This window comes from Corvus hawaiiensis, chromosome 5 (genome assembly GCF_020740725.1).
Source record: "Corvus hawaiiensis isolate bCorHaw1 chromosome 5, bCorHaw1.pri.cur, whole genome shotgun sequence".
Lineage (NCBI taxonomy): Eukaryota > Metazoa > Chordata > Aves > Passeriformes > Corvidae > Corvus > Corvus hawaiiensis.
This window is the reverse complement of record NC_063217.1, coordinates 41,241,254-41,265,232: the sequence shown is the minus strand read 5'-3', so window position 1 is coordinate 41,265,232 and position 23,979 is coordinate 41,241,254. Positions and strand designations below refer to the sequence as shown.

At 38.8% G+C, this 23,979-nt stretch overlaps 1 protein-coding gene across 1 annotated transcript; it reads right to left on the bottom strand.

The window, feature by feature from the left end:
• Positions 1 to 1,376: 1,376 nt before the first annotated feature.
• Positions 1,377 to 21,215, bottom strand: NAF1 (nuclear assembly factor 1 ribonucleoprotein). Its single transcript, XM_048304327.1, has 8 exons — positions 20,971 to 21,215; positions 19,137 to 19,269; positions 17,153 to 17,246; positions 14,027 to 14,109; positions 12,923 to 13,083; positions 9,204 to 9,255; positions 4,634 to 4,739; positions 1,377 to 2,074 (listed from the first exon to the last, which is right to left on the bottom strand). The coding sequence occupies exons 1-8, from the start codon at positions 21,183 to 21,185 to the stop codon at positions 1,665 to 1,667; spliced, it is 1,254 nt and encodes a 417-aa protein (XP_048160284.1). The 5' UTR covers positions 21,186 to 21,215; the 3' UTR covers positions 1,377 to 1,664.
• Positions 21,216 to 23,979: the final 2,764 nt, after the last annotated feature.

Here is a 23,979-nt window from a genome sequence, read left to right as displayed (position 1 = left end):
CCACAAACTGGAATTGGACATTTTTTTTACTACAAAAAAATAATCTGCAGGACCTGAGTTAAACATTGATGTCTAGAATGCTGCTGTTCTGAAAGTATTTGTTGCCACTACACAGTACCTGCTTGCCATAAACGGACATCTATACAACATTCTCAGCTGCACCCCTGTGAAACAGTTCTAGATATAGCAAAGAATATTATTACTTAAAATATATTACAGCAAACTTTCAAGTCTGAAATTAAATTCTAGTTCTGAGTCGCACCATCTTGACAAGGCAGTCCCCACCTCTGTGCATTAAAATTTTGCTTCATTCTTAAAGCTCTTTGGAATTGAAGTCTAAGCAACACCTGCACAGATTACTTAGCCTTTAATTGCGTATTTAAAGTAGTAAGACCAAAACGAGTTTGAGAACAGAAATACATACTGCACACTTTTATCAGTTCAAGGTGACTGTATTGGTAAAGATCCAAAAATCATCACAACTAGTAATGACTTTTCAGTCCAAAAATAATCTTTAAGATGTCTGTCCCACAAGAACTTTTTCCTCCTGTTTATAAAATATTGATGCAGTCTAAGGCCTTCCCTCCTAGTCAGGCAGAGTCAATTCCATACAGACTAGGAAGTGCAATTGTAGGACCAACTCTTTGGACAGGAGGAGGTTGTTCCAAATGATCCTTGGTTGACAACTTCACCTCCCTCCAACAAGCTGGAAAAATTGATGAACCTCGTAATTTCAGAAGAGACAGTTTAGACTGTAATCAAACAGCAATCTAGTGCCATCTGCATTTACAAATTTAAACAAGGGAGTTCTGAAATGGCTTCCTCTCCCTGACAGACCCGATGACTCCTTCCTCGAAAGGCTGACTGCACATTCTAGTAGGTATTTATAGGCATCTCTGCATTAGGAGCTAGAGAAGCTAGAGGCAAGCTAGAGAAATTATGCTGGTTTTTAATTCTAAATTAAATGCAAAACATCTCAGGAGTAGGTTGATCTAATACCATTGCAGAACACTAAATGTGACACAGTAAGTCAGCTGCTGGTCCAAATTCAGACCTAGCTACTCCAGCTATTTTAAAAAAAGAACCATCCAGATCCAGTCTTTTAGTTAATACGAAATTAGTGAAGTATTCGAAGCTGGACAGTGTTTTATGCCTTACATATAGTGGAAAACCTAGCTCAAAATTTAGATGTCAGATTTTCAGTTCCCAAACAGGTTTCAAAATCTGCAGAAATGGAGGAAAATGGTTTAGCACAGCAATACACCACCATTCTAAAAATATTAAAATATTGTCCATGTGAAATATCCTCAGCGGTACTTAACAGCAGTTATATAAAATATCTTACATTTATTACAAAGTAGATTTCCACCACCACATACCAGTCTCCAAAAGGCTTTTATTTATCATCTTAAAGTAGCAGATATTATAAAAATTAACCATTACTTAATATTCAGTTACTTTTATCATATAGATTTCTTTTTGGAAACAGAAAACATATGTAGAAAAAGAATCATTTTCTGCGGATGCCCCATATAGCACAAAACTCTGCATTTGGTCTACTGCTGCAGTAAAAGAGAACATCTCCAAAATAAGGAAAAGCAGTCTTGGCAGCCTGTTCTTTCTCCCTGTAAACTGCAGTGCTCTACATGGACGTGTATGGAAACTTAGTAATGCCTGAACTGAGGAGGATGGCTGTCGGGAGGAGGTGGCGGCGGTGGTGGCAGAAATGAGTAGGGTGAATTGTACATGCTTGGGCCTGTCCACATCATATTCATATTCGAAGGTGAAGGGTGGAATTGATGCCCACCACTGACAGAATCAAAAACTGGAGGAGGAAAGGAATACTGTTGCATCATTGGATTTTCTTTTCTATAAGGTTGTGGAAACACTGGCGATTCCTGGTGTATCCTCTTGTCTGAAGAGTATAGCTGTGGTGGTCTTACTTTTGGTCTGAAAAACCCTCGAGGGCCTGATGGAGGAGGAAATACATCCCTGGAGAACCCTCTGCCGCGGTATCCCCTTGAGTAACTTGAAGCAGGCTGTTGCACTGACTGATCAAGCCCTTTATTCTCACCTAAAGAATAAACAAATACAAGAACCCACATGCACAGAGCTGTAATATTATTTTGGAAAGATCAAGCTTAGTCTTCACAAATCTTTCAAGAAGAAGTCAAGGAAATTTGAAAAGTAATCTTACCAACAAATAATACTGGCAACTAATACATAAAGGACAAAATAATACCAGCTAATCTGCTGTTTAGTAACTCATCTCATCTTGATTGATTGGAGTAATATAAAAAGGACGATCCTGAGAGTTGCAAATTCAGTCTTTAAAAGAGAATTTCACCTTCTTTCCCTCCAGACTTTCCATTTGTATAAATGGATCTCAGGAAAATGCAGATTTTTAGTATTTTGGAAGCCTTCATTTAAAACAAGATTTAAAACCAACACATTTTAAAACTAAACATAAATCAACACTGCATTACACTGAAGGGGTATTCAACTTTCAGTCCCAAGTTGGTATTACAGCATAGACATAAGACACAAGAAATTATTCAAGCTCAGATTAATAAAATTAACTTACTCTATCTGAAAAAGAACAGTCTGTACCTCTAGCCAATTAGCTTTCAGCATTCATCTTTCTAAGACAAATTTTTCCCTGTACAGCTCACTGTAAGCATATACTTAATGTTTGTAACAGCTATACTTCCCCTTTATATAAATATCATAGGAGTTTTAATGGGACTAGGACTATAAAATGAAAAGCACTGAAATACTAAAAATGCTCCGAAGAGCTGCTAAGATATTAAGAAAGCTGCAGAACTTAAACCCTCAGAAGGATTTAATGGCTGGGAGCAACAAGGTATTCAGGAATATAACACCGCATAAAATCACTGAAATTTAAAAACCTGTGTGAACCTCATCCTTGGCACTAGACTACATAGCTTTTCAAAGGTTAAAATATTTCTAAGTCTGGAAGGGTAGTTGGATACCCGAACTCCTACTCATTTTCATGGGGGATTAGGAGTTAAGACTCCTTTGATACAAGCAGGCCTCTTGGAAGCACTTAAGTAAAGTACTTGAATGAGTATTTTTGTTCTTCTCCTATCAAATACTGTAACAATGAGACAGTTTTAAATATTCATGTAAATCTCCATCTGAGAATGACTTTGTGCCTCAATTTGTGACATATCCTTGCTGTTGAACTCTACAGCCAAAACAAATAGCACACAATTTCAATTTGTGCCACGTTGTTTACAAAAAAACCACAGCAAATCAAAACCTATCTCCCTTGACAGAGTGCAACAGTTCCTCCAGTTCTCAGTTATTGGAACATAGTGACTCCCATCGTTCAGTAACATCTTCAGCAAGCCCTAGGCAAAGGCAGGTCTGCAATAAGCCGGCAGAACAAGGATGTGGTGGAAAACATACATATGCTAGGTAAACAGAAACCAGGAGAAAATAACCATCAGTAATGACAAGAAAGTACAGCACAATTCAGATCCATCTCTTAAGGGAAAAAAACCCTGTCAAAACCATAGGGCAAAAGCCAGTCCAAGAAAGATTGTGGCTTTATTTGATTGATACAAGGGAGGATTGTACTGTGCAGAAAGTGTTACAGGACAGCTACTGATCTCCCAGATCAAGAGAAAAGGGTTTCAGTGGGGCACAGTGTGTATCAGCTTAACAAAGGAAGAGCAGCAAACTCACAGGAGGAGTCTGCCTGAGAAATTCAATGGGGGAAGCACCATGCTGCAGATAGCTGAAGCAATCTGGTAAGTAAGCAGTACAAGAGGGTAAGGGATGAGACTCAGTCGTATTTAAAGGGAGGGGGATAAAAAGCATGCAGCTAAAGTAGACCAGTGAGAACAGAAAAAGAGGGATGCAATATGAATTATTCAACCAAAATGGCAATCAAAAAATGAAGTTTTGGCAGTAGAGAGGCATGACAGAAGAGAAAATGTGGTTACTGTAAACAGAGCACAGCTGCAAGCATACACCTGGAACAGATATGACAACAGCAGGAGAAAGGAGGGTGAAGAAAGCTATTCATATTATGAAAACCTATACACAGCTTTGTTCATCTAATGACTGCATTAGGTAAACAGGAAAGTTCTCAGCAAGATACGCAAGGCAGAGTTACTTTGAAGAGTATTTATATGCCATAGGTAAGGAAGAGCTTCCTTTTCAGACAGAGGAATAAATTCTCCATCAAAGATCCATGTCTCCTCCCCTGATTACCAAAGAAGTGGGTTTCCAAAAACTGCACATGGCCTTCCTCTGTCTTCTCCCAGCACTCCAAGGCTTTAGCTGAACCCCATCCAAGTGGTGGCATCTGTTCAGTATCTTCACTGTGTGTCAACCAACACTGTTCTAAGAGCCTTTGACTCTCCCCTGACAACTGCTCTTCTGCTATACCACTTCCCTTCCACAGGGTTTGTATTTCAACAGAATACAACTGAATTTTTCTTCTAAAAGAATAAATACAGAATGTAGCCACAAATTCAAATATAACATTGAAAAAGTACAGAACTAGTATTAACTGTATGAAAACTCAATCATTAAGATAGTTACAGATGTGCATTCCAAACTTAGTTTAACAGACAAAAGTATTCACATAGCATTCACTCACTTGATGGAAGTGTTTCTGATCTGACTTTCTTCCTTCCTTGACTTTGAGGCTTCTTTTTCTTCTGTTTTGCCTCTCTTTCTTTTTCATCATCACTGAAATCCAAAGCCTGGTTAAAAAAAATAAAGATCAGCTGGCTTCTGAGCACAAGCAAGAAGTTAATACTCCAAAAATTTATCATAACACAATTAATTCAAGACTCAGTTATCCTTTCTAATTTTCCTGAAAAGAACAACATTCAAGGGCTGAACACAAATGTTTGACTGCCTATATGTTAGGAAGAAAAGGAGCTGGCTGGTTACTGCCATGAAAAAGCTTTCGAAGAGGAACTGCAGACTGAGTGAATTAAAAAATGAATTTTTAAAGTAAGTAAAAATTAACTTGGCAACCAATACATAATAAAGCAGTTAAACTACATTAAAATAATCTCTACTCTAAAATTGTCACTAAACTGGAATTTTCTGTAGTATATTTAATAACACTTTCTGTTGAATTTGCAATAGCAATGTTATTCCAAATAAATTTTCAGCTTTGAGGAATGTTGTCATTTACAACAGATTCAATGTCCCTACAACGTTTTCTTCTTGTTACACAAAGTTTTGCTAGCTTTTGAATCCTAACTTACAAGAATGAGGATAAGTTATCAGTGACAGGGAAGAAAGCAGTCAGCATTAATTAGTTCTCCGAAAAACAGCTCACTCTTGCAACTTAAAAGAGTCAGATTTGTTCCCACCCTCCTCTTCCCAATTCTCAAAGTAGGGGCTTTGCTGCTTACTTGTATCTATTGTATAAACAGAGCACGGATCTCAAAAACACTGCACCAAAACATGCTTTAAAAGCCTCATCAAAGTTAATGCTGAATACAACTATTTCTTCTACTACATAACTGGATGACATACTTACTCAGAAAAGCCACAAGAAATACAGCAAGACGACATATACCATGAAGTAAAGTCTTTCACTAACTCCTGCTTTTTCTAAGAACTCCAGTACACCATACTCCAGTAGTGCAGAAACAATGAACAGCAACAGGTACCTTTTACTGGTACCTAATTTCCATGTAACATCCCATAAAAGTCACCCCATAGAAAAACTGCAGTTATCTGCTCCTGCTAGCCTTGCAGCCTACAGATTATACTTTGTAATCCTCTGACTCCAAAGACAAAGCTAGGAGAAACTGTATTACAATCAAGAGCCCTACAAATAAGTTGGGCTATTTAAGAGCCTGTCAGAAAAAGAATGCTTACCATATACCTTAAAGTACCAAGTAAGAAAGGCCTAACATGGATTAATTTAACACTCATTCAAAAATAAAGCTTCACACTATCACAAAAAGAACTGACTCCAACAATTGCACAGTTTATCACAGGGGCTAGCAAGAAATCAGCTGCAATCTGAGGTCTCTAAAAGGGTCTTGCTGTACGAGACAATTTTAAGCATCAGTAGCATAAAATTTGATCTGTGCCCTTGTCAACAGCTATTACCTTTACAGCACAAGCTACTTTCTATCAGCTCATCAACTGTCACAGTTAGGGATAGTGTGGTATAAACTCTGCTAGAACTAACCAAAGATTATTCTAATTGAGGATTACAAGATGTTAGATGTGTTTTTTTCCAAAAAAGAACACACAGACAGATCACATAGTCAGAACAGCGCTCACCCTTGTCATCACTGACTTTTTTCAAGCTTCCTGTGGTCCTTCCTATAGTGAGGTACAGCGACCTTAAACTAAGAAAAATTAACAAAAAAAAAACCCCAACCAACTTTGGAAAAGGCAATGAATCTGTATCTGCAGAGTTAACTGACTGTATTTGGCCAATAAAATTTCATGGATTCCTACAAACTCAAATTACGTACCTACAAGCTTATCTCCTGAACAGCTTTTAAAACATGTCTAAGAAACAGAAGTGCTCACCATTAGCCAATAAGCCCATTTTGTATCATCACTACAAGAAAACTGCTGAATGAAAGCAAGTTAAGACTAGCCAAAAGTTTTTAAGTACAGTCTTTCAAAGCTCTATAGACAATATACCTCAAAGTCCAATTCTTATACAACACTTCAAATTCTCAAATTCTGATTCTCTGTGAGATAATGGCTCCACAAGAAAGGAAGGCAATTTACAGTTAGAACTGACAGACAAGAACTCTTGTCTAAGAAGTTAACACTGCACAGCTCAGTTTCATTTATGGGAAACAAAACCAGTATTTCAAAATGCATCACCCTCACTCACTACAGTGGAAAAAGCAACATTCCAACTTGACAGAGTGACACATCATTACAGGACCTATCTCTAAGCACAGAAAAGATCATGTCACATCTCTCCTTCAAGCCAGAACAACCATCTTGGGATAAGGACTGTGAATGAAAAATTTTGTACTGTCCCTCACACCATCCTTCTGGACAAGTTGTCCAACTGCGGGATGAGCAGGTTCATGGTGCAATGGGTGAAGAACTGTCTGAGTGGCAGAGCTCAAAGAGCAAATGGGGCTGTATCTGGCTGGCAACCAGTCATTCAGCAAGGTTCCTCAGGGCTCAGTTTCAGGGCAGGTTCTGTTCAATATATGTATAAATGATCTGGATGCAGCATTTAAAAGCACCATGAGCAAGCTGCTGATGATACCAAACTGGGACACGCCATCAACTCTCTTGAGGGACAGGAGGCCTTGCAGAAGGATCTAGATAGACTGGGGCCCTGGGCCCTGGTTAATGGGATGAAATTTAATGGGTCAAAATGCTGCACAACTAGGATGAAGTAACACACCAGGCTCAAGTGTAAACTGGGAGAGGAGTGGCTGGAGAGCAGCCCTGCCAAGAGGGATCTGGGGGGGCTGGTCAGCAGCAGCTCAGTGTGAGTCAGCAGGGTGTGCCCTGGCACCCAGAGGGCAAAACCCCATCCTGGGGTGCATCAGGCACAGCACAACCAGACAACCAACAGAGGTGACTGTCCCGCTGCATTCGGCCTTGGGGTCCTCACCCTCAGTGCTCTGTGCAGTTCTGGGCCCCACATGTCAAGAATGTTAAAGTCCTTGGCTTTCAGAGGAAGGAAACAAAGCTGGTGACAGCACTGGAAGGCATGTCCTGTGAAGAGCAGCTAAGGACTCTGGACTTGCCACATTTGGTGGAAAGGAGGCCGACAGGCAACGTCACTGCTCCCTACAGCCTCCTGAGGAAGGGGAGAGGGAGATGCTAATCTCTTCTACTTGGTACACAGTAATAGGATGAGTGGGAATGGTCCAAAGCTGCACCGGGGAGGTTCAGATTGGAAATAATGAAGAATTTCTTTACTGAGAGGGTGGTCAAACACTGGAAGAGACTTCCTAAAGTGGTGGTTGACATCCCAAGCCTGTCAGTATTTAAGAGGCATTTGGAAAATGCTTTTCGCAACATGCTTCAGCTTATGCTTCAGCGTCAGCCCTGAACTTGTCAGACTATAGATGATTGCTGTAGGTTCCTTGCAACTGAAGCAGTGTATTCTATTCCATCCTAAACAACAGTTAGAACACTTGAGAAACAAAACCAAACAAACAACAGCAACTACTCCCACCCAAAAAACCCCAGACCCCACAAAACGCATCTTTCCTACCAAATTATAGAGTGAGAAACACGTATTATGTAGCATAGAATTATGCTAAAAAGGCAAGCAACTGGAAGATTCAAAGCAAGCAGACAGATCTCTTTAGAATACTAGGGTAGACACAAGGCTTCTAGGAATTTCAGCTACTTTGGATAAGATATGTTTCAAGTAGGAATTGCAAGGAAAACTGACTCAGGTGTTGTGCTGTAAAACAAAACTCATGAAAACACCTCAATAAAACTACCAGCCTTGTGATTCTTATCGAAGACAATAATCACAAAATGTATAGCTACAGTGGAGTTAAGGACCACTGACAGAAAGCCTGTGAGTCACTGGAGAACTGCTTACAGATTCTCTAGCAAATGATGTCAATGGTCACAAGGAGCTCTCAATTCTACACGATCCCGTATGAGAGCCTTTCTAGGGAGGAAGGGCCCATCTCCTCTCGTGGAACTACTGTTTTATAACAGCAAACTGTAGGGAAAGCTTACTAAGAAGCCGTTCAAAGAATGCAACAGAGGAAGTATCAAGCTAATCTAGAAGAGCAGACAGCTTAAACCTCCAAGTAGTAAGTTTGCAGAGTACTAGTAAGCAATTAGTATTAGTAAACGATCGCTTCTGGCAAACTGAAGACAAAGCTGCAGCGGAAGAATGACAGGGTCAAAAATTGCCTATCAGAAGCAAAATTATTAGACAAGGTAAAAGCACTGCTACATGAAGTTAAACACTCAGGCTGTCAAATATGTTCTTGAAGGACTAGATGAACTGAAGATACACATTTTGCCAGCTGCAAAAAGTAAATAGAGAAACAGCTAGTACTCTCTACACTACAAGACCTCTCCAAGAAAAGCATGATCCTTTCTTTTAATGAAGAGGTACATTCAACTCTTGTTTACATAAAAAGATAAGCTTGCTAATTACTTGCTCTGCACAGAATTTTTTCCACATATGACTTGTGTAATCAAAAACAATAAACAAATTAATCCTTTATAATTACTTCAGGCGGTGGTTCTTGGTCATTCTTCCAAGATGCATCTGAACCTTTTTCCCTAAAAGAAAAAAACAAACAACACAAAACACAAATTAGACAATCCAGAAAAAGGAAGACTAACACTTTCTATAAGGTATCAGGTCTACAACAGGAGCTTCTTGTTTCAAAGAGTTATTTGTTTTTTAATACTGTTTATAAGCAAATAGTAATGTATAGGTCAACTTACGACTTCACTATACTTGTAAAATCTTCCTACTTGGAGCGACGACTGAACATTTTGTCCAGCTTATATTAAATTTTGGTCAATATTCTCTCAGCAAATCCTTTTGAACCTTAATTGCTTTGAACCTGAATTGAGGTAGTTCACAGCAACTTTCTTATGCTAACTGCTGTCGACTATCACAAGCTTTCTTATTCTTCTGGTTTCAGAACATGTATCTTCAGCTAAAAAGAACAACAAACTCATTCAGTAGGACACAGGCTTTCTGTATAACTACAGCAAAGTAAACTGAGAACCAAAAGACCCTCAATGCTTGCCTTACAATCCTATTAAGACAGTGGTAGCTAGATAACTAGGTTTCACCTTCTATTTTGCTGTAAACACAATATTAAATTGCAAGGCAAAAGACATTTAAAGAAGCAAAAACTCAATTGTCTCACCTGACAAGCATCAAAATAAATTTGGATTAGTTGAATTTATTTCACCTACTGGTAAGCCCTTCACTAATAATCAAGTAATTTCTTTGCTTAACAAAGAATTGGTAAAATAAATTTAAATTATGTTGCCAGTAGTCTGTTGAAGGTTTTTTCCACACTGCTCACAAATTTAATGTGTTTTGGTCTGTAATATCAAGGTACAATCCTTATCTATGCAGAAAAAATGTATAAAACAGTGCAATACTGGAAAGTTTTACTTGCAAAATGGAACCAGACAGTTAAAAACATCAATGTGTTCAGTGTGAAATGTCTTCAGTCAGTGCTCTAGTAACCAAGGGGTTTTTATGTATTCATCAAGTCAGCAACAATAAATAAGTAGTAACTACAAAAAAACTACATAACCATCAGCATCAGCAGCCTGGACTTCAGAGGTCCTTAGTCACACCCATGAGAGCACTGGCAAGTCATCTGGAGGTACATCGTGCCTCAATCCCTAACCATAAAACTGAAGTTCAACCTCCACATGTCATAAGAAAACCATAAAGAGACACCAGCCTTTGAGATCACGAGCAAAAGGAAGGCAAAGAAGACATTTTAAAGTTCAATTAGAAGAAAACATTACAGGGAGAAAAAGGAGATAAGGACTCTATACAAGTAATTTCGCAGCTGCAAAACTTATTTTTATTATTATGAACTGAACTGTTTCTTCCTTTCATCTTGTTATTTTAGAGCAACACATGCCTGCCAGAAATACCAGAGCTTACAAGAATCTCCAAGACCTGTGGTCATTCAGCAATATGTAACACCACTGACTACAAACTTTAAACCTTTCCAGGTCAGGCAGCTTATCTCATTCTCCCAAAGCAGCCTTCTTCATTTCAGAAAAAATAACCCTGCTTTTCATTCTCCAAGGTAAATATCTTCTGCAAAGAACAATACAGTAATTCTTTGATTTCTGAAGTCAAATACTGTAAGATCTGGAAGTCTAACAAAAGGTAATTCAGAGGAATCATGAAAATACATGAGCTTCTCAGAATTGTGTTTCAGGCAATACACCAAGTCCATCTTTAGCAACACATTATTTTGCATTCAAAAAGTTTTACACTATCACTTATTTTTCTATAAAGTGTAAGGCTTATTCATGTAACTGCAACTTTGTACAATGCAAGCAGATTGCATTTCAGATTTCAGAAAAAGCTTCAAACTCAGTGCTTCTTTCAGATCTTAATCCTGATTCCTTTCCTTTTCAAAGTACCATCACAGTTTTGAACAGCAGTTTTAAAACTTTAAGCCTGTAATATTGCACAATCTGGTCTGCACACAGTCAAACTAAGAAAAAGCAGAAAAAAAATTATTGGTTATCAAATTTGCCATTTATCAAGGTCCAAAAGTCTTCTAGTGGACCACTGACCAAAACTTGACTTTTCTACTATCCATGCCACCTTCTTATAGCACTAAGGTTTCTTCATATAGCATTACAGCACAAGTCAGAAATCAGAAGTTCTTCATCTGTTTTTAATGAAACCTATTTAGTGAAAAGGCAGCTTCAACCAATAGTACCAAATCCCTCACACAAGCTTAAAAAATTGTACTGACAAATCCCAGAAATAAAATATTGTTTCAGTGCGCTATAACGCAAGTCACGCTACTTATCCTAATCAAGGCAAGAAACAACATCTGAAGCACTGTTCAGCTGTGCTGGGAAGCCCTGGATGTCTGAAGTATCTTGCCTAGGTTTCAGGTTTCTACCACCCACAGCAGTGAAGTACTATCACAGGAAAAATGGTTTCCAAAACTATTTCCAAAGCATGAAACAAACTAAAACACACGTCTCCCATCTCAGATGCTGAGTACAGCACACGGTTATTGATGCAGAAAGCAGATGATTAAAGTCTGTGCATTTACTGTGCTAAGCAACAAAGTTTAATAGCGCAAATCAAAGACCAGCTGGCATCAAAATGCTGCAGAAAAACAAACAAGCATCAGAGCAAGAAAGTGATCTATTCCGGTCCTCACTAAAGGGGAAAAAATATGCTTGTTGCTTGCACAGAAATGAGGAAGTAAAAAAAAAAAAAAAAAAAAAAAAAAAAAAAAAGACTCCTGCAGGTCTGACTACACGTTTGACTAAAGGAAAGAACTATTCAGTATGAATAATGGCACAGCTGTAATGAATGCAGACAATTAACCAACCCCTGAGAACTAATCCTAATAAACAGAAACTAAGTCACTTGTAAGACAAAAGATATTTAACTTTGATCAACATATTGATGATTATCCACCAGTAATTAGAACATTAATACCTAGCTGTCATTTATTATGTTTTATTTCTTAGTCTGTCTTTGAGAACACCTCCCTCTAAATGGCATCAAGTCCTATTTATTCATGCTACTTTCCTCAGTCAGACTGGGATACACAAACACTACTGAGAAGTTTCTGAATGTCATACTTCATTGTTACTCAAATCCCTCCTCTCTTGCAAATTTACACAGGGTAATTTTTATCTAGAATTGTTATCCTCCAACTATATAATAGATTTAATGATGATTACATTTCAATTCTAGCCTTGTAATATGAAACAAAAAAAGTAAATTAATACAAACTTGTTCAGAATGCAAACAAGTTTATTACCAGTTCTGAAACTACACAAGAATCTAAAGAACAACAAAATCTGGAAAGTTCAGCTTGAAAAACTGTCCTTTTTTATACTTACGCATATGTGTGTAAGAGGGTGTGGAAGAAGTGTCAACGAACTTTTCTGGTTGTGGTATTTTAGTTAACAGCAGCATAAAAAGAAAGCAAGCTTAGTATATTAAGTAAAATAAGAAGCTGAACTTTAGTAATTAGAGCACTTTAAAAAGCTTGCCGTTTAAGCTACTCTTTATTGTTTTCAAAGGCAAAACAGTACACAATCTTGTTATTAAAACACAGTTGAAAATATCTAAAGTAAATATAAAGTTTAGTGTCAAGCTTAGTACTAGAGTTTCTCACTGGAGACTCAACTTGAATCCAACACTTTCAGCTATATAAAAAAACCATCATAACCAGATTAAAAAAGAAATCAGACTCACTGTTTAAGTTTCTCTGCAAATATATACTGGGTGAAGTCCTCCACTGATGGAGCAAAATACATGCTATCCTGTACATTAATACCTTTTGCTTTGATATGCTCAGAGCTGTTAAATCTTATCACATAAAAAGGATGAGAAACAGGACCAAATATCTCAAATATCTGAAAGAAATAAAATTAAAATGTTTAAACAAACTACCACAAGTAGATAGCTATTTCATTGCAGACAATGGTATTTAAGAAGTCCAATATATTTTCAAAATGCAGCATCAAATAAAAGTTTCTTTCACACTTCAGTTTAATTGCTGGATTTTGTTTGACCGTGTAATTCCCCAACTACAATTTTTTATAATGCGGAAAAGTAAGTTCTCACATCCTTAGTAATCCTCCCTTTCGTCAAACCTCTCTTTTTCTGTGCCTGTTACGCTTTCAAGTCTCTTAACACCTGGAACAATCTCCTGATCATTTTTTCCGCAAAGTTCATCTTTACAAGAAGCCTTTACATCAGTTATCGCTTGTTCCCCAAATCCACGGAGAGCAGAGAATATTGCCACGTTTTACAGAACATCTGCAATTCAGGCTCAGTTCATTTCACTCACATCTAGCATTCAAAGATATTTCAGCAGTAACCACTGTAGATGATGGCTTTCCTTCTACAGAAAATAGAAAATTCAATGCAACAACCCTCCCAGCAAACATTCTTCACTGGCCTTGTATCAGAAAACCACAGCATAGAAGAAAATACCCTCCATTTTTCATGAAACTTCACTCTAACCTCTGCCCCTATCTGGCAGTAAAAGAGCACAGCCTGTTATTTCAAGACATCATACATCTGAAAGCAACCTCTTCCTCTCCACAAGCACTCTCATCAAATACTGGAAACTCACCAGATATTGTAATTCTGTAAGGAAGCAATTAATTCCAGGTTACAAATTCTTAAGATTGAAAAACCAGATGAATATAGCAGGAGTCAAAGGCACAAAGAAAAACTATTGTATCATGGAAACATTATCTTTCATTTAGTCAACTTCAACTCTACTTTCTGAAGCACTAAAGAATACTTCCAATTTTATATTAGAATAACAAGATTTTATTTTACACACACCTTTCCGGCTGCTTGTCGATCTTCTTTAAAAATTATGCTTTCCTCATTTACTGGAGGTAGGCCTCTCAGTGATTCAATTATTACTAAAATGGAAAGAAAAAAATCAATTAAAACAATGTTTCAACAGCATGTAGTTAATCCCAACTTAACAAACCACACCTCCACTTAAGTTCGTAGAGCTGCAACCAAATATCCTCGCACACATACAAAAGTACTTAGAATCACACACGCCTTCTCAAATGGTGCATGAGTGGCAATACTTACATTGCTGACAGAACTACTGTTCTCTGGGGTAAAGAGAATCCTAAGAATCAGATCAGAACACAAAAGCTGTCTGGCAGCTCAATCACAGTAGCGACTGATGGTGTTGTTTACATATGCACATACACAATCTGATATACACCCTGCAATTAAATGCCATAGAAGTCTCACAGTACATTTGGGCCCAATGATAATTAAACTTCTCTACCTGTAAAACAGCACACTGCTCACTTAAGCATTCTCAATGCCTGTCCATCAGCAAATGAAGTCACTCAAGTACGCAGTGTCACTCAGACTCCAACAAGTTCAAGATCATCACTGCTAAACTTACGTAACAGGACTTTCAGCAATCAACATGTCACCAAGCTAAAAGTTACTGCTACTACTTCCATCTGCAAAAACCTTAACACGCCAAACAAGTATATGACAATTCTACAGGCTTAATAGTTCACTGAATTTCAAGAGAATTTGTGAAATCAGTTTCTTTTGTGCCTACCTTTAAGATAAAATATACAGTGAAAGTACCCAATGTGTTGTTTAAACCTCATGAGAAATATACCTTAGTAGAAAAAAAAAACAAACCCAGACAAACAAAAAAACCCTACAAAAAACAACACACCAAAAACTCTCACATAATATTCTCAACTTGATTCACCACACATAGCCCCCAGCCTTCAGTAGGCTAAGGAAAATATATTCAGAAACTATACATGCCAGTCCCATGAAACTTAGGAGAAACATTACCACCTCCAGCCTGTTTTACTTGGAGCTTTCCCTACTCCAACCCAGCCTAAATTATCAGCTTCTACTCTTGCAGGGCACAAAGTACAGCCCCAGGGAAGGCTTCTCATATATACCAAAGCTGTTTACTTTCCAGGCCACAACCCACACAGGGAATTACTCTCTTCTCTTAAAGTACCTTGAAGCAAAACACAGCAAAAGATTTGTTAAATTCTGATACGCTGAGCAGAAGTTCACAAAAAGTACTGTCATTTTGCTTTTAGCTACTGCAGGGCAAGCATGAACCTACACTGTTCTAGCCTCAAATTTACCTCACAGGATGAAATATCCAAGTTTTCCAAGTATCACTCACTGCAGACTGATGAACTTGGAAGCTTGCTACAGAGAACAGCAGAGATTCTGAGAGACATCAAAGGGACAGAAAAAGAATACTGATTGTTGCATCGGAATAGTATTTGTGGTTTCCAAATGAGACATCAACTCCCCTCAGACTAGATACAAACCAGGTATACAGAGGTATCAATTTAGTTCAAAAATCAAAAAAACCCCAAAAACCAATTAGCTGACATCTCTAATACAGCCACAAGTCAACTGAGATGGAGGCCTGCTTCCAGAACAACTGAGAAGAAACTAAAATGTGTAGAAGTCATAAAGCAAAGCAGTAAAAGCAAGAAAATAATCACAGACTGTTGCAGTGGGGATAAAGATACCTTCCACAACAGACGTCATGGGGGTTTACGCCTTTCATGCGGTTTCATTTTATTATGATTATTAGCTTGTTTTCTAACTTTCAGCAACAAACCTAATTCAACTCTTCATACATTTACATTACATAAAGTGGGATGCAGCCTGAAGAATTCACCTACCAGTAAACTGGTATTTGAAAAGACTATACTCACCAATGAGGATTAGAACTAAGGATGATTTCCAAAACCGCAGTCTTTAAAACAGCTTTGTTTACACTTTCACATTTTAGACCAAAACTAAGAATAATAGCAAGTATGACTCAACTTTTTTTAAAAACTTGTTTTCAAACTACCATTTTAGCTGAAGACAGACTTCTTGAAGTCCTCATTACTACCAATAAGCAAGAAAGGCCAAAGTAGAAAAGAACCAGACTACTACCTTCCACACCCTCCAACCCGCTTCCTGCAAATGAATGAAATTAAATCTCACTCCAGTAAGATAATGTAGAGGAATTGCCTGTACTACCTGAAGCCTTTTAAAAGAAAAATTAATAGAAAAAGTTACTTGCTTTCTTTTGTACTACATTCAGCATAAATACTTTAACTTCAAAATTGAACTCAATTTCTAATTTTCATAAGCAAATTGCTTTGAAAGCAGTTCAAGCAGAATGGAACACTTGAAATAGCTAAAATACATACTGTTGATGTTTTAGTAATATGAGCTTCAGCAATACTTTTATTTCATATATCAGATACTGAGGTCCCACACACATCCGAAAAGATCCCTAAATCTCTGTGCCTTGAGTTAAGCTTACGCCTATTCTATCTCTCAATCCCATTAAGCTTACCCTCCCACCTATAAATCATGTTAGTCATACCATCCTCTGACTGCTGACATGGGCAGCTTTCATTTGCTCAAGGTGCCAGAAGTGGGATGAATAAAGATTAAAATAAATAAATAAAAGAACTTGCACTGCTGAAGAAACAAGTCTTTTTCTTGTCCTCATATATTAACAAGCAAGCACTTGGGACTGCATTGTACTGCATGTGTGCTTTCAGTTATACAGCTCCTCTATATTCAGGGATAATTCAAAAATAGCATCTACAATTGGAAGGTTTTCTTAAAATACAAGAACTCTTGCCAATATCAATATAAAAACCATAATACACTGTGGAAAAAAAGGGGTTTTAATCAAAAAATTAAACATGGAAGTCACATAGAAACACATGCATAATAGTCCTAGTATTATATAAGCCAAATAAAAGGTAATTCAACACAAATGTCATTTTCTAGCTTGAATTCCAACTCAACAACCTACTATCCCCAGAAATACGACACTGCAGGACTGACATTTTGAAGAACAGCTAAGAACACAATTCACGCAGAGATATACAGAAATTATATTAATTAAAAACAAAGCAAATATATCTTGCCTACCTAGCTGCTCAATGATGCTGGAAACTGTCCCAAAGAGCTTCAGTTCAACATTATCTGGCAGAATTATTGATAAGTCTTCAACAGGGGGTAGCTCCTGCAAACAACAAGTCAATATTTAGATTTAATATCACACAAAAGCATTCATCACTTTGTCACTGCAGAAATTTGACAACTTGGAAAAATCTCCTAGCATTTTGAAGGTTTCATTTTTAAAAAAATCTAGTTTTATCTGCCTCTTTCAGAATCATCCTAGATGAACTCATCTGGGGTTTGAGGACACATGTCCTATAGAGATGCTACTCTACATATTTCCATCACAACTAAAGCAGAAACCAATTTTATTTAACTGGAGAAAACCAATAATTGACATGAATTTAATCCAATTTTTTTAGATTAAACTCAATGTACAACACAATAATTAAACAATCAGACCTCAAAAATTAAGACCACTTGCAACAACATTCCATGCATGCTAGAAGAAAAATGTACACAGCAAGAGGTAATATAGATAAAATACACCAGATGTGTATCATCTGATTTAACAAAATGGTGTCTGTCCATTCATATTATGACTTGGATCATTGTAGAAGATGTAAACAGCACAACCTATACAAAGAAATTTTTTTTTGCTGATAGTTGCATGTGGTACAAGAGGATAATTAGAGAACAGAACACAAAAAGCCAAACTTCAGATACAAAAATGAGTACTACACAATATTCAAACTTTTTCCTCAAATATAAGGATCAAAATCTACTATCAAAGACTTATTAACACCAAGTTCATCATATATATATATATACTATCCTGCTATGAAGTCAGTATGGACTTTATAAAATACAAGGCAACTAGAGTAAGCATTATCTTCAAATTCAACACCTTGTGAATTGATAAGAGTTCAAATCTTAGCACTGAACTGCACTTTTGAAGGCCACAACTAGAAATACAATCCCACACAAACAGAAGAATTTTATCCTGGTTTATTAACACTTCACCTGATAATCTTCACCTAACAAAAGCATTTGGCAAAGGCTTATAGAGCACCACAAAGGTCAAAAAGGCCAAAACTTTCACAAGTGTTGTATCATTAAACTCAAGACATTAATTCAGATAGAAACACCACACCCATCTACAGGCCAGTGATTTTTCCAACATTAAATCAAGTTCACTGCTAAGACTTAACTGAGTCATTTTTCTAAGAGCAATTCAAAGGCCGAAGAGCAGCAGGAAGGTAGAATTCTGATCCTGTATCTCAAAATGGTACCTTCTGCCACCCTATATACAGTACCTGCCAATCCTTGCCTCAAAGCAAGAGGTTTCTAAAACAGTTCCACTAACACTCCTTAATGTGTATACCTGAGAGACATAACTTTCTAAGTTATTAACTGTGGTGGGTTTCACTGCAGCAAAGTTCATTTTCTTCACAGTGGCTGTTATGGGGCTGTGTTTTGGATCTGTGCTAGAAACACTGCTGCTAATAGAGAGATGTTTTTGTTATTGCTCAGCAGAGCTTACACAGAGTCAAGGCCTTTTCCGCCTCTCATGCCAGCCCATCAGTGACGAGGTGCAAAAGGAGATGGGAGGAGCACAGGCAGGAGAGGTGACCTGCACTGACCAAAGGAATATTCCACACCATGTAACATCATGCTCAGCATACAAAGCTGGGTGAAAAAGAACGAGGGACACCTGGAGTGATGGTGTTTGTATGCCCAAGAAATTGTTACACAGGATGGAGCCCAGCTTTCCTGGGAATGGCTGAACACCTGCTTGTCCATGGAAAGTGGTAAATTAATTTCTGGGTTTGCTTTGATTGTGTGTGTGGATCTTGCTTCACGTACTAAACTGTGTCTAGCTCAGCCTTGGAGTTTCTCTTTTATTATTCTATCCCCCATCTTGACACAGGAGGTGTGACTTAAAACAAACTTTTAGTTATGTTTTAGTTGGGTTAGTAGGAAAGGGTTTAAAAAAATACCATATCATACTTACATCAATAGGCAACTCATCCTTTGTTCTAACACAGTAAGATCTGTTATCCTTCTCATTTGGATGATCATCTTCATCAGATACTGCTGAAGATGAAGAGGAAGGTGTAGTTGATGAACTATCTGAATCTGTATCACTGAATGAAAAAACAAACATGAGAGTTAGAATACTGCCTTCTCAGAGTCACTGTTCTTGTAAAATCCCAACATCAGCATAACATTGAGTGGAAGTTAAGAAAATACTTACTCCAAGCAATGCATCTTGCACAATGAAGGGGAAAAAATTGTACTTTTTGTAAATAAAATGGATTAGTTTCGTAACTCGTGTCCTGTCCAAATCCCCCAGTACACATTCACACAGAATAATTCAATATCTCTCACTGTCACGTATGTAAGAAATGTTTATTGTCTTAGATTCTTAATACTTCAGGAGTGGAGTAAGAAACCAGTCCTTATTCATGTTAATGTGTTCGTTTAAGCAAAGATCCAAGTTCTTCAACAGCTGGTGGAGGAAATAAATGTGGATCAACTGATCAGGGTGACTGAAAAAACACAATACAAACCTTACCAAAAAAAAAAAAAAAAAATACACTGAGACAAGCAAACTTTTGCAAAATAGCCTTTCTTACCTGAAAAAAAAACCCTCACTCCTTTCTAGGTTCTTGTAATATCACAGTCTCCTTCCCAAATGAACAGATGGCTTTCTGTTGGTCCTTTTTTTTTATTCCAACAAATGCTCATAGTAATGACAAGTAAGAGCACCTCTCCAAATAAACGTTTTGAAAAAGTTAAACATGGACTTCTTGGAACAACATCAATACAACAGAAAAACAACAAAAAAATCAGACTAAAAGACCAATCAGTGGAGGGAGTTAAAAAAAGAACAAATTGAGATACATGCATACAGATAAATAAGTTCAAGTTACCAAAATTTCATCTTTAGTGTTCACCAGCACAACAGATTTTGGAAGTAAAAATCACTAGATACAGGTGAAGCCCCTGAAGTCAGGAATTTCATTTTCCATCACTTCATGATATTCTAGGAAAACTTTGAACCAGGGGAACTTTAATCAGTTAACTGTTAATGAAGCTTTGTATCTTTAAGAAGAGATTCTTAGACTTTATTTCAGCTTCCTCTAGTCAAAAGAAGCACATGCCCATCTTGCAGCACCGGCCCAATAAGAAACACAAAACCTCCTGCAACAACCAAAGTGTGCAGACTTCTAACACTGCAACAGAGCCCACATTTAACCAGTTACCTTTCACCAGCTACAGTGAACATCAAAGCACAGATGCAGCAAGTACAAGATGTAACCTTTTCTAAAAAAACCCCACAAAACAAAACAAAAAAAACAGGTTGAGAATGAGCTTTTCCACTAAGATGCCAACATCAGAGCACATGGTACACGGCGTGCAGACTCTCCACCTTGAGTCCTACATTTCGGTTTTTAGCAGTAACTCTGCGGGTGTCCTGCCCAAGAGTCGCAGGTGCACTGAGAGCACCACGTCACGCCGGACACCCAAACGAGCACGGTGGGGTGGCCCAACACGCTCTCCAGGCCGCAGCCAGCAAACTCATGTTTTCACCAAGTCCTACACCCTTACATGCACTGTTTTGGAGAAGTAATTTAACAGCTAAGACTCCTAGCGAAATGTAAGTGAAAATTCCGCCTTTGATGGGAAGGAGAGAGCTCTAGAGGCTGAAACACCGGGGCGGAGAGGCGGCAGGCAGGCACATCGGGCTCTCGGGCGCTCAGCCACAGCGCCAGCGGCCCGCGCCGCCGCCCGAGGCCTCAGCGAGCAAGGGGTGGCCGGGGGAGCGCCAGGGCTGAACCCACCTGTCCGAGTCCGAGGAGGGCACGGCGACAGCAGCTGCCACGGGCCAAGCGGGCGGCGGCGAGCGGCGCAGCCCCGCGGCTGGGGGCAGCGGGGCCTGGGCTTCCCCACCGCCCTCCGCAGGGCCCGGCGCCTTCTCCTTGTCGGGCGCCCGCTGCCCGCCCGGCCCCACGGCCAGGTTCTCCAGCTGCTCCACCACCTCCCGCTGCGCCTCCATTCCCGCGCCACGCGGCCCGCGGGCCCGCCCCCAGCACGCGCCACTTCCGGCCGCCGCCTGCCCGCCCCCGGGCGCGTGCGCCGGAATGCGGCATCCTGGGAGAGGGGCGAGGGCTGCCCGCGGGCCTGAGGGCGCGGCCCCGCGCTCCCGCTGCCTCGGGCTGGCTTCGAGCCAGCACCCGAGCTCTGTGGCTGTGGGCCTTGCGTGAAACACAAAGCTAGAGCTCATGGCTGCTCTTGTTGAGGACCTGCTGGGAGGGATTAGTTCCGGTATTTTTTAAATGTGCTGACAACACACAGAATCGTGTAATTAAAACTAAAATAAAAAAAAAAAAAAGCTGCGTAATGTCAAATTGTTATACTAATAGTGATTTGTAGCCCATAATGGTAGTGGCTGTATAACAATGCCAGTAATGCAAAACCTAGCCACGTCCTTCACCACAAGTTAAATGTCTGTGTTCTAGGTCCGCCATAAATACTCATGGTTTTGGAGCTTGAGGGTGTTTTTGGTATGTCTCACACAACTCTCTGGGGCTGGGGGAAGGACTCGGCATCTCGGGATGTGGCACACGTGGTGTCCCTGACCCATAGGAGAGACCAGACTCAAGTTCCTCTTGACCACCCTCCGTGTGATTTGTCTGTCGCAGAGACGAACCTCTTCCTCACGAGGGTAACATAGCAGAAAAAGCACCGTATTTTTTCTTTAACACAATTTATCCATGGGAAATGCCAAAAGATATGCAAAAGACACACAGTCTCAGGAGGTCACTGTTAAGGTGACTAGCCCCTTTAACCCAGCCTCCAAAGTGCAGTCTGACAGCTGAGCTCCTGGGCCAGCACTGTGTGTTCCTGACCACATCGCACTGTCCTTTGGACAGCCTTCCAAATGGTCTTCATTACCAGGCAACAGAGTGAGCAGCAGAGTACAGTACAGGCCTGAGGAGGATAGAGAAAAATAGATAAATACTTGAAAAGGTTGTATGTAATATTGCTGGAAGTGCCAGAGAGTGCTGGGACTTGAATATCTGATGAGAACAGAGAATTTTATGTTTCCCATGTAATAACCTTCCCCTCCAGCTGTGAGAGAATTGTGTGCCTCACAGCTCAAAGGGCACCCAAAACATTTTATTCTTGCTCAGAATGTCCAGGCTACATTGAACGCACCATCACAAGAGTGCTTCACTAGTACCCCACACAGGCTGAAGGGAGCATCTGAAGGCAGAAGATGTCATTCTCTGGTTGTTCCACTCTTCATTATGACACAGCAGATGCAACCAGCAAAATTTTATTTAGTAGGAAAATTGTACGTATCCAAATTGGTATGTAATTTAATTCATCAGTACTTTTTTTATTTGTCTACAGTTATGTATATGTCAAGCAGGAAAAGTACATTATAGGTTTTGCACTGTCATAAGCGAGGAGCCTGTATAGGCTGTATGTGTAAACAGCAGCAGTAAACTCTCACTGCACGATTACTCAGAACACCTAGGGCAGGAATCATCTTCATCTTCAGTGACAGCATTGGGATCCTGAAATGAGTGTACGTGGGAAGCATGTTCTGAATATTACTGACCTGTAGTACAAGCTCTTTAACAAGTGAGATGTTTAGAAAATCAAGCAATTAAATGTCAACCACAGTTAGTTGTCAATTGCATGAAGATTAAATATTGAACAACCATAAAAATGGTTTATATTGAATCTCACTGTCAAATATATTTTAATCCCTAAGGAAGTGACAGAAATGAAATAAATATCCAATTCAAGAATGAATAGAGGCTAATAGAATCCTGCTAAAATCCAGTTCTGCAAAAACAGGTTCTGCAAAACCAGATTTTATTTTAAAACTAAGCAAGGACAGTTTATTATTAGTCTGAGGGTTTTTAAAAATTTATTCATTTGTTTTTTGAAAGAGATCTGAAATTGACTATGCTCTAAGATCTGTGAGTTCATGTGAGAAAGTTGATTAGTGTGACTGGAAGAGAATAATTTCCCCAAAGCAGACAAAGCCCTTGTATCAGCCAAATCCTTTCCTAACAAAAGGTAAAATAATTGATGCCATAATGCAGGATGGAATTAGTTGAATGAAAATTAATTTTATTTGCTAAACACACATCTCTTATAAATGTAAAAAGATAGTCAGGTCTCTACCTTGGATTTATGTAAGTAAATTTCTTCAACTGTCTTATGAACCATGTCTTTTAGTAAGTGTTTTATAGCTTTACTCTGGCACATAGATTGTGTTATGACAGTTTCCTCTGTGTTTGTGCAGAACTGGCAGCATCTTTCAAACAAAAAAGATACTTTATTTCATCTGAATGCTGCAGTTTAGCCCTTAACATTTAAGATAGCATTGCTCTTAGAATGAAGGTATTGAAAGGCTTGATGCAGAGTAAACATCGTCATCCACTCAGCCAGGGCATTTGTAAATAATCTGCAATGTAACACCATGAGCACAGAGATTTTCTAGGAAAAGAAACATTTCAGAGATGAACACTTGACTCACAGTAGTTCCAACGCATGTTTTCAAGGTCTGAGCAGTTAAGAAATGTCACTGCTGGGACTGGAATCTGACGTCATCTGTCAAGGCTGGGATAAAAGGTATTGTAAGCCCTGTTTTCTGCCTCCAGGTCTTTGATGAAGCTCTCTGGAGGTATTGTTTCCTACATTTATTTCTTCATCCTTGCTGCTAAGACCGGTGTGCATAATTGTTCCCATCATACTTTTAAAGCTAAAGTGATGGCACTCTGTTCCGGATTTGGCCAAATTTAGAAATACATCCTCTGAGAGAAGGCAGG

Excerpts from the sequence above, each read along its gene's own strand:
- NAF1 (XM_048304327.1), bottom strand. The coding sequence starts at position 21,185 with ATGGAGGCGCAGCGGGAGGTGGTGGAGCAGCTGGAGAACCTGGCCGTG. Across the intron at positions 17,247-19,136 it reads AGGATGAGTTGCCTATTGAT|GAGCTACCCCCTGTTGAAGA; the intron begins GTAAGTATGATA and ends TGTTGTTTGCAG. Across the intron at positions 4,740-9,203 it reads ACCAAGAACCACCGCCTGAA|GCTTTGGATTTCAGTGATGA; the intron begins GTAATTATAAAG and ends TTTTTTAACCAG.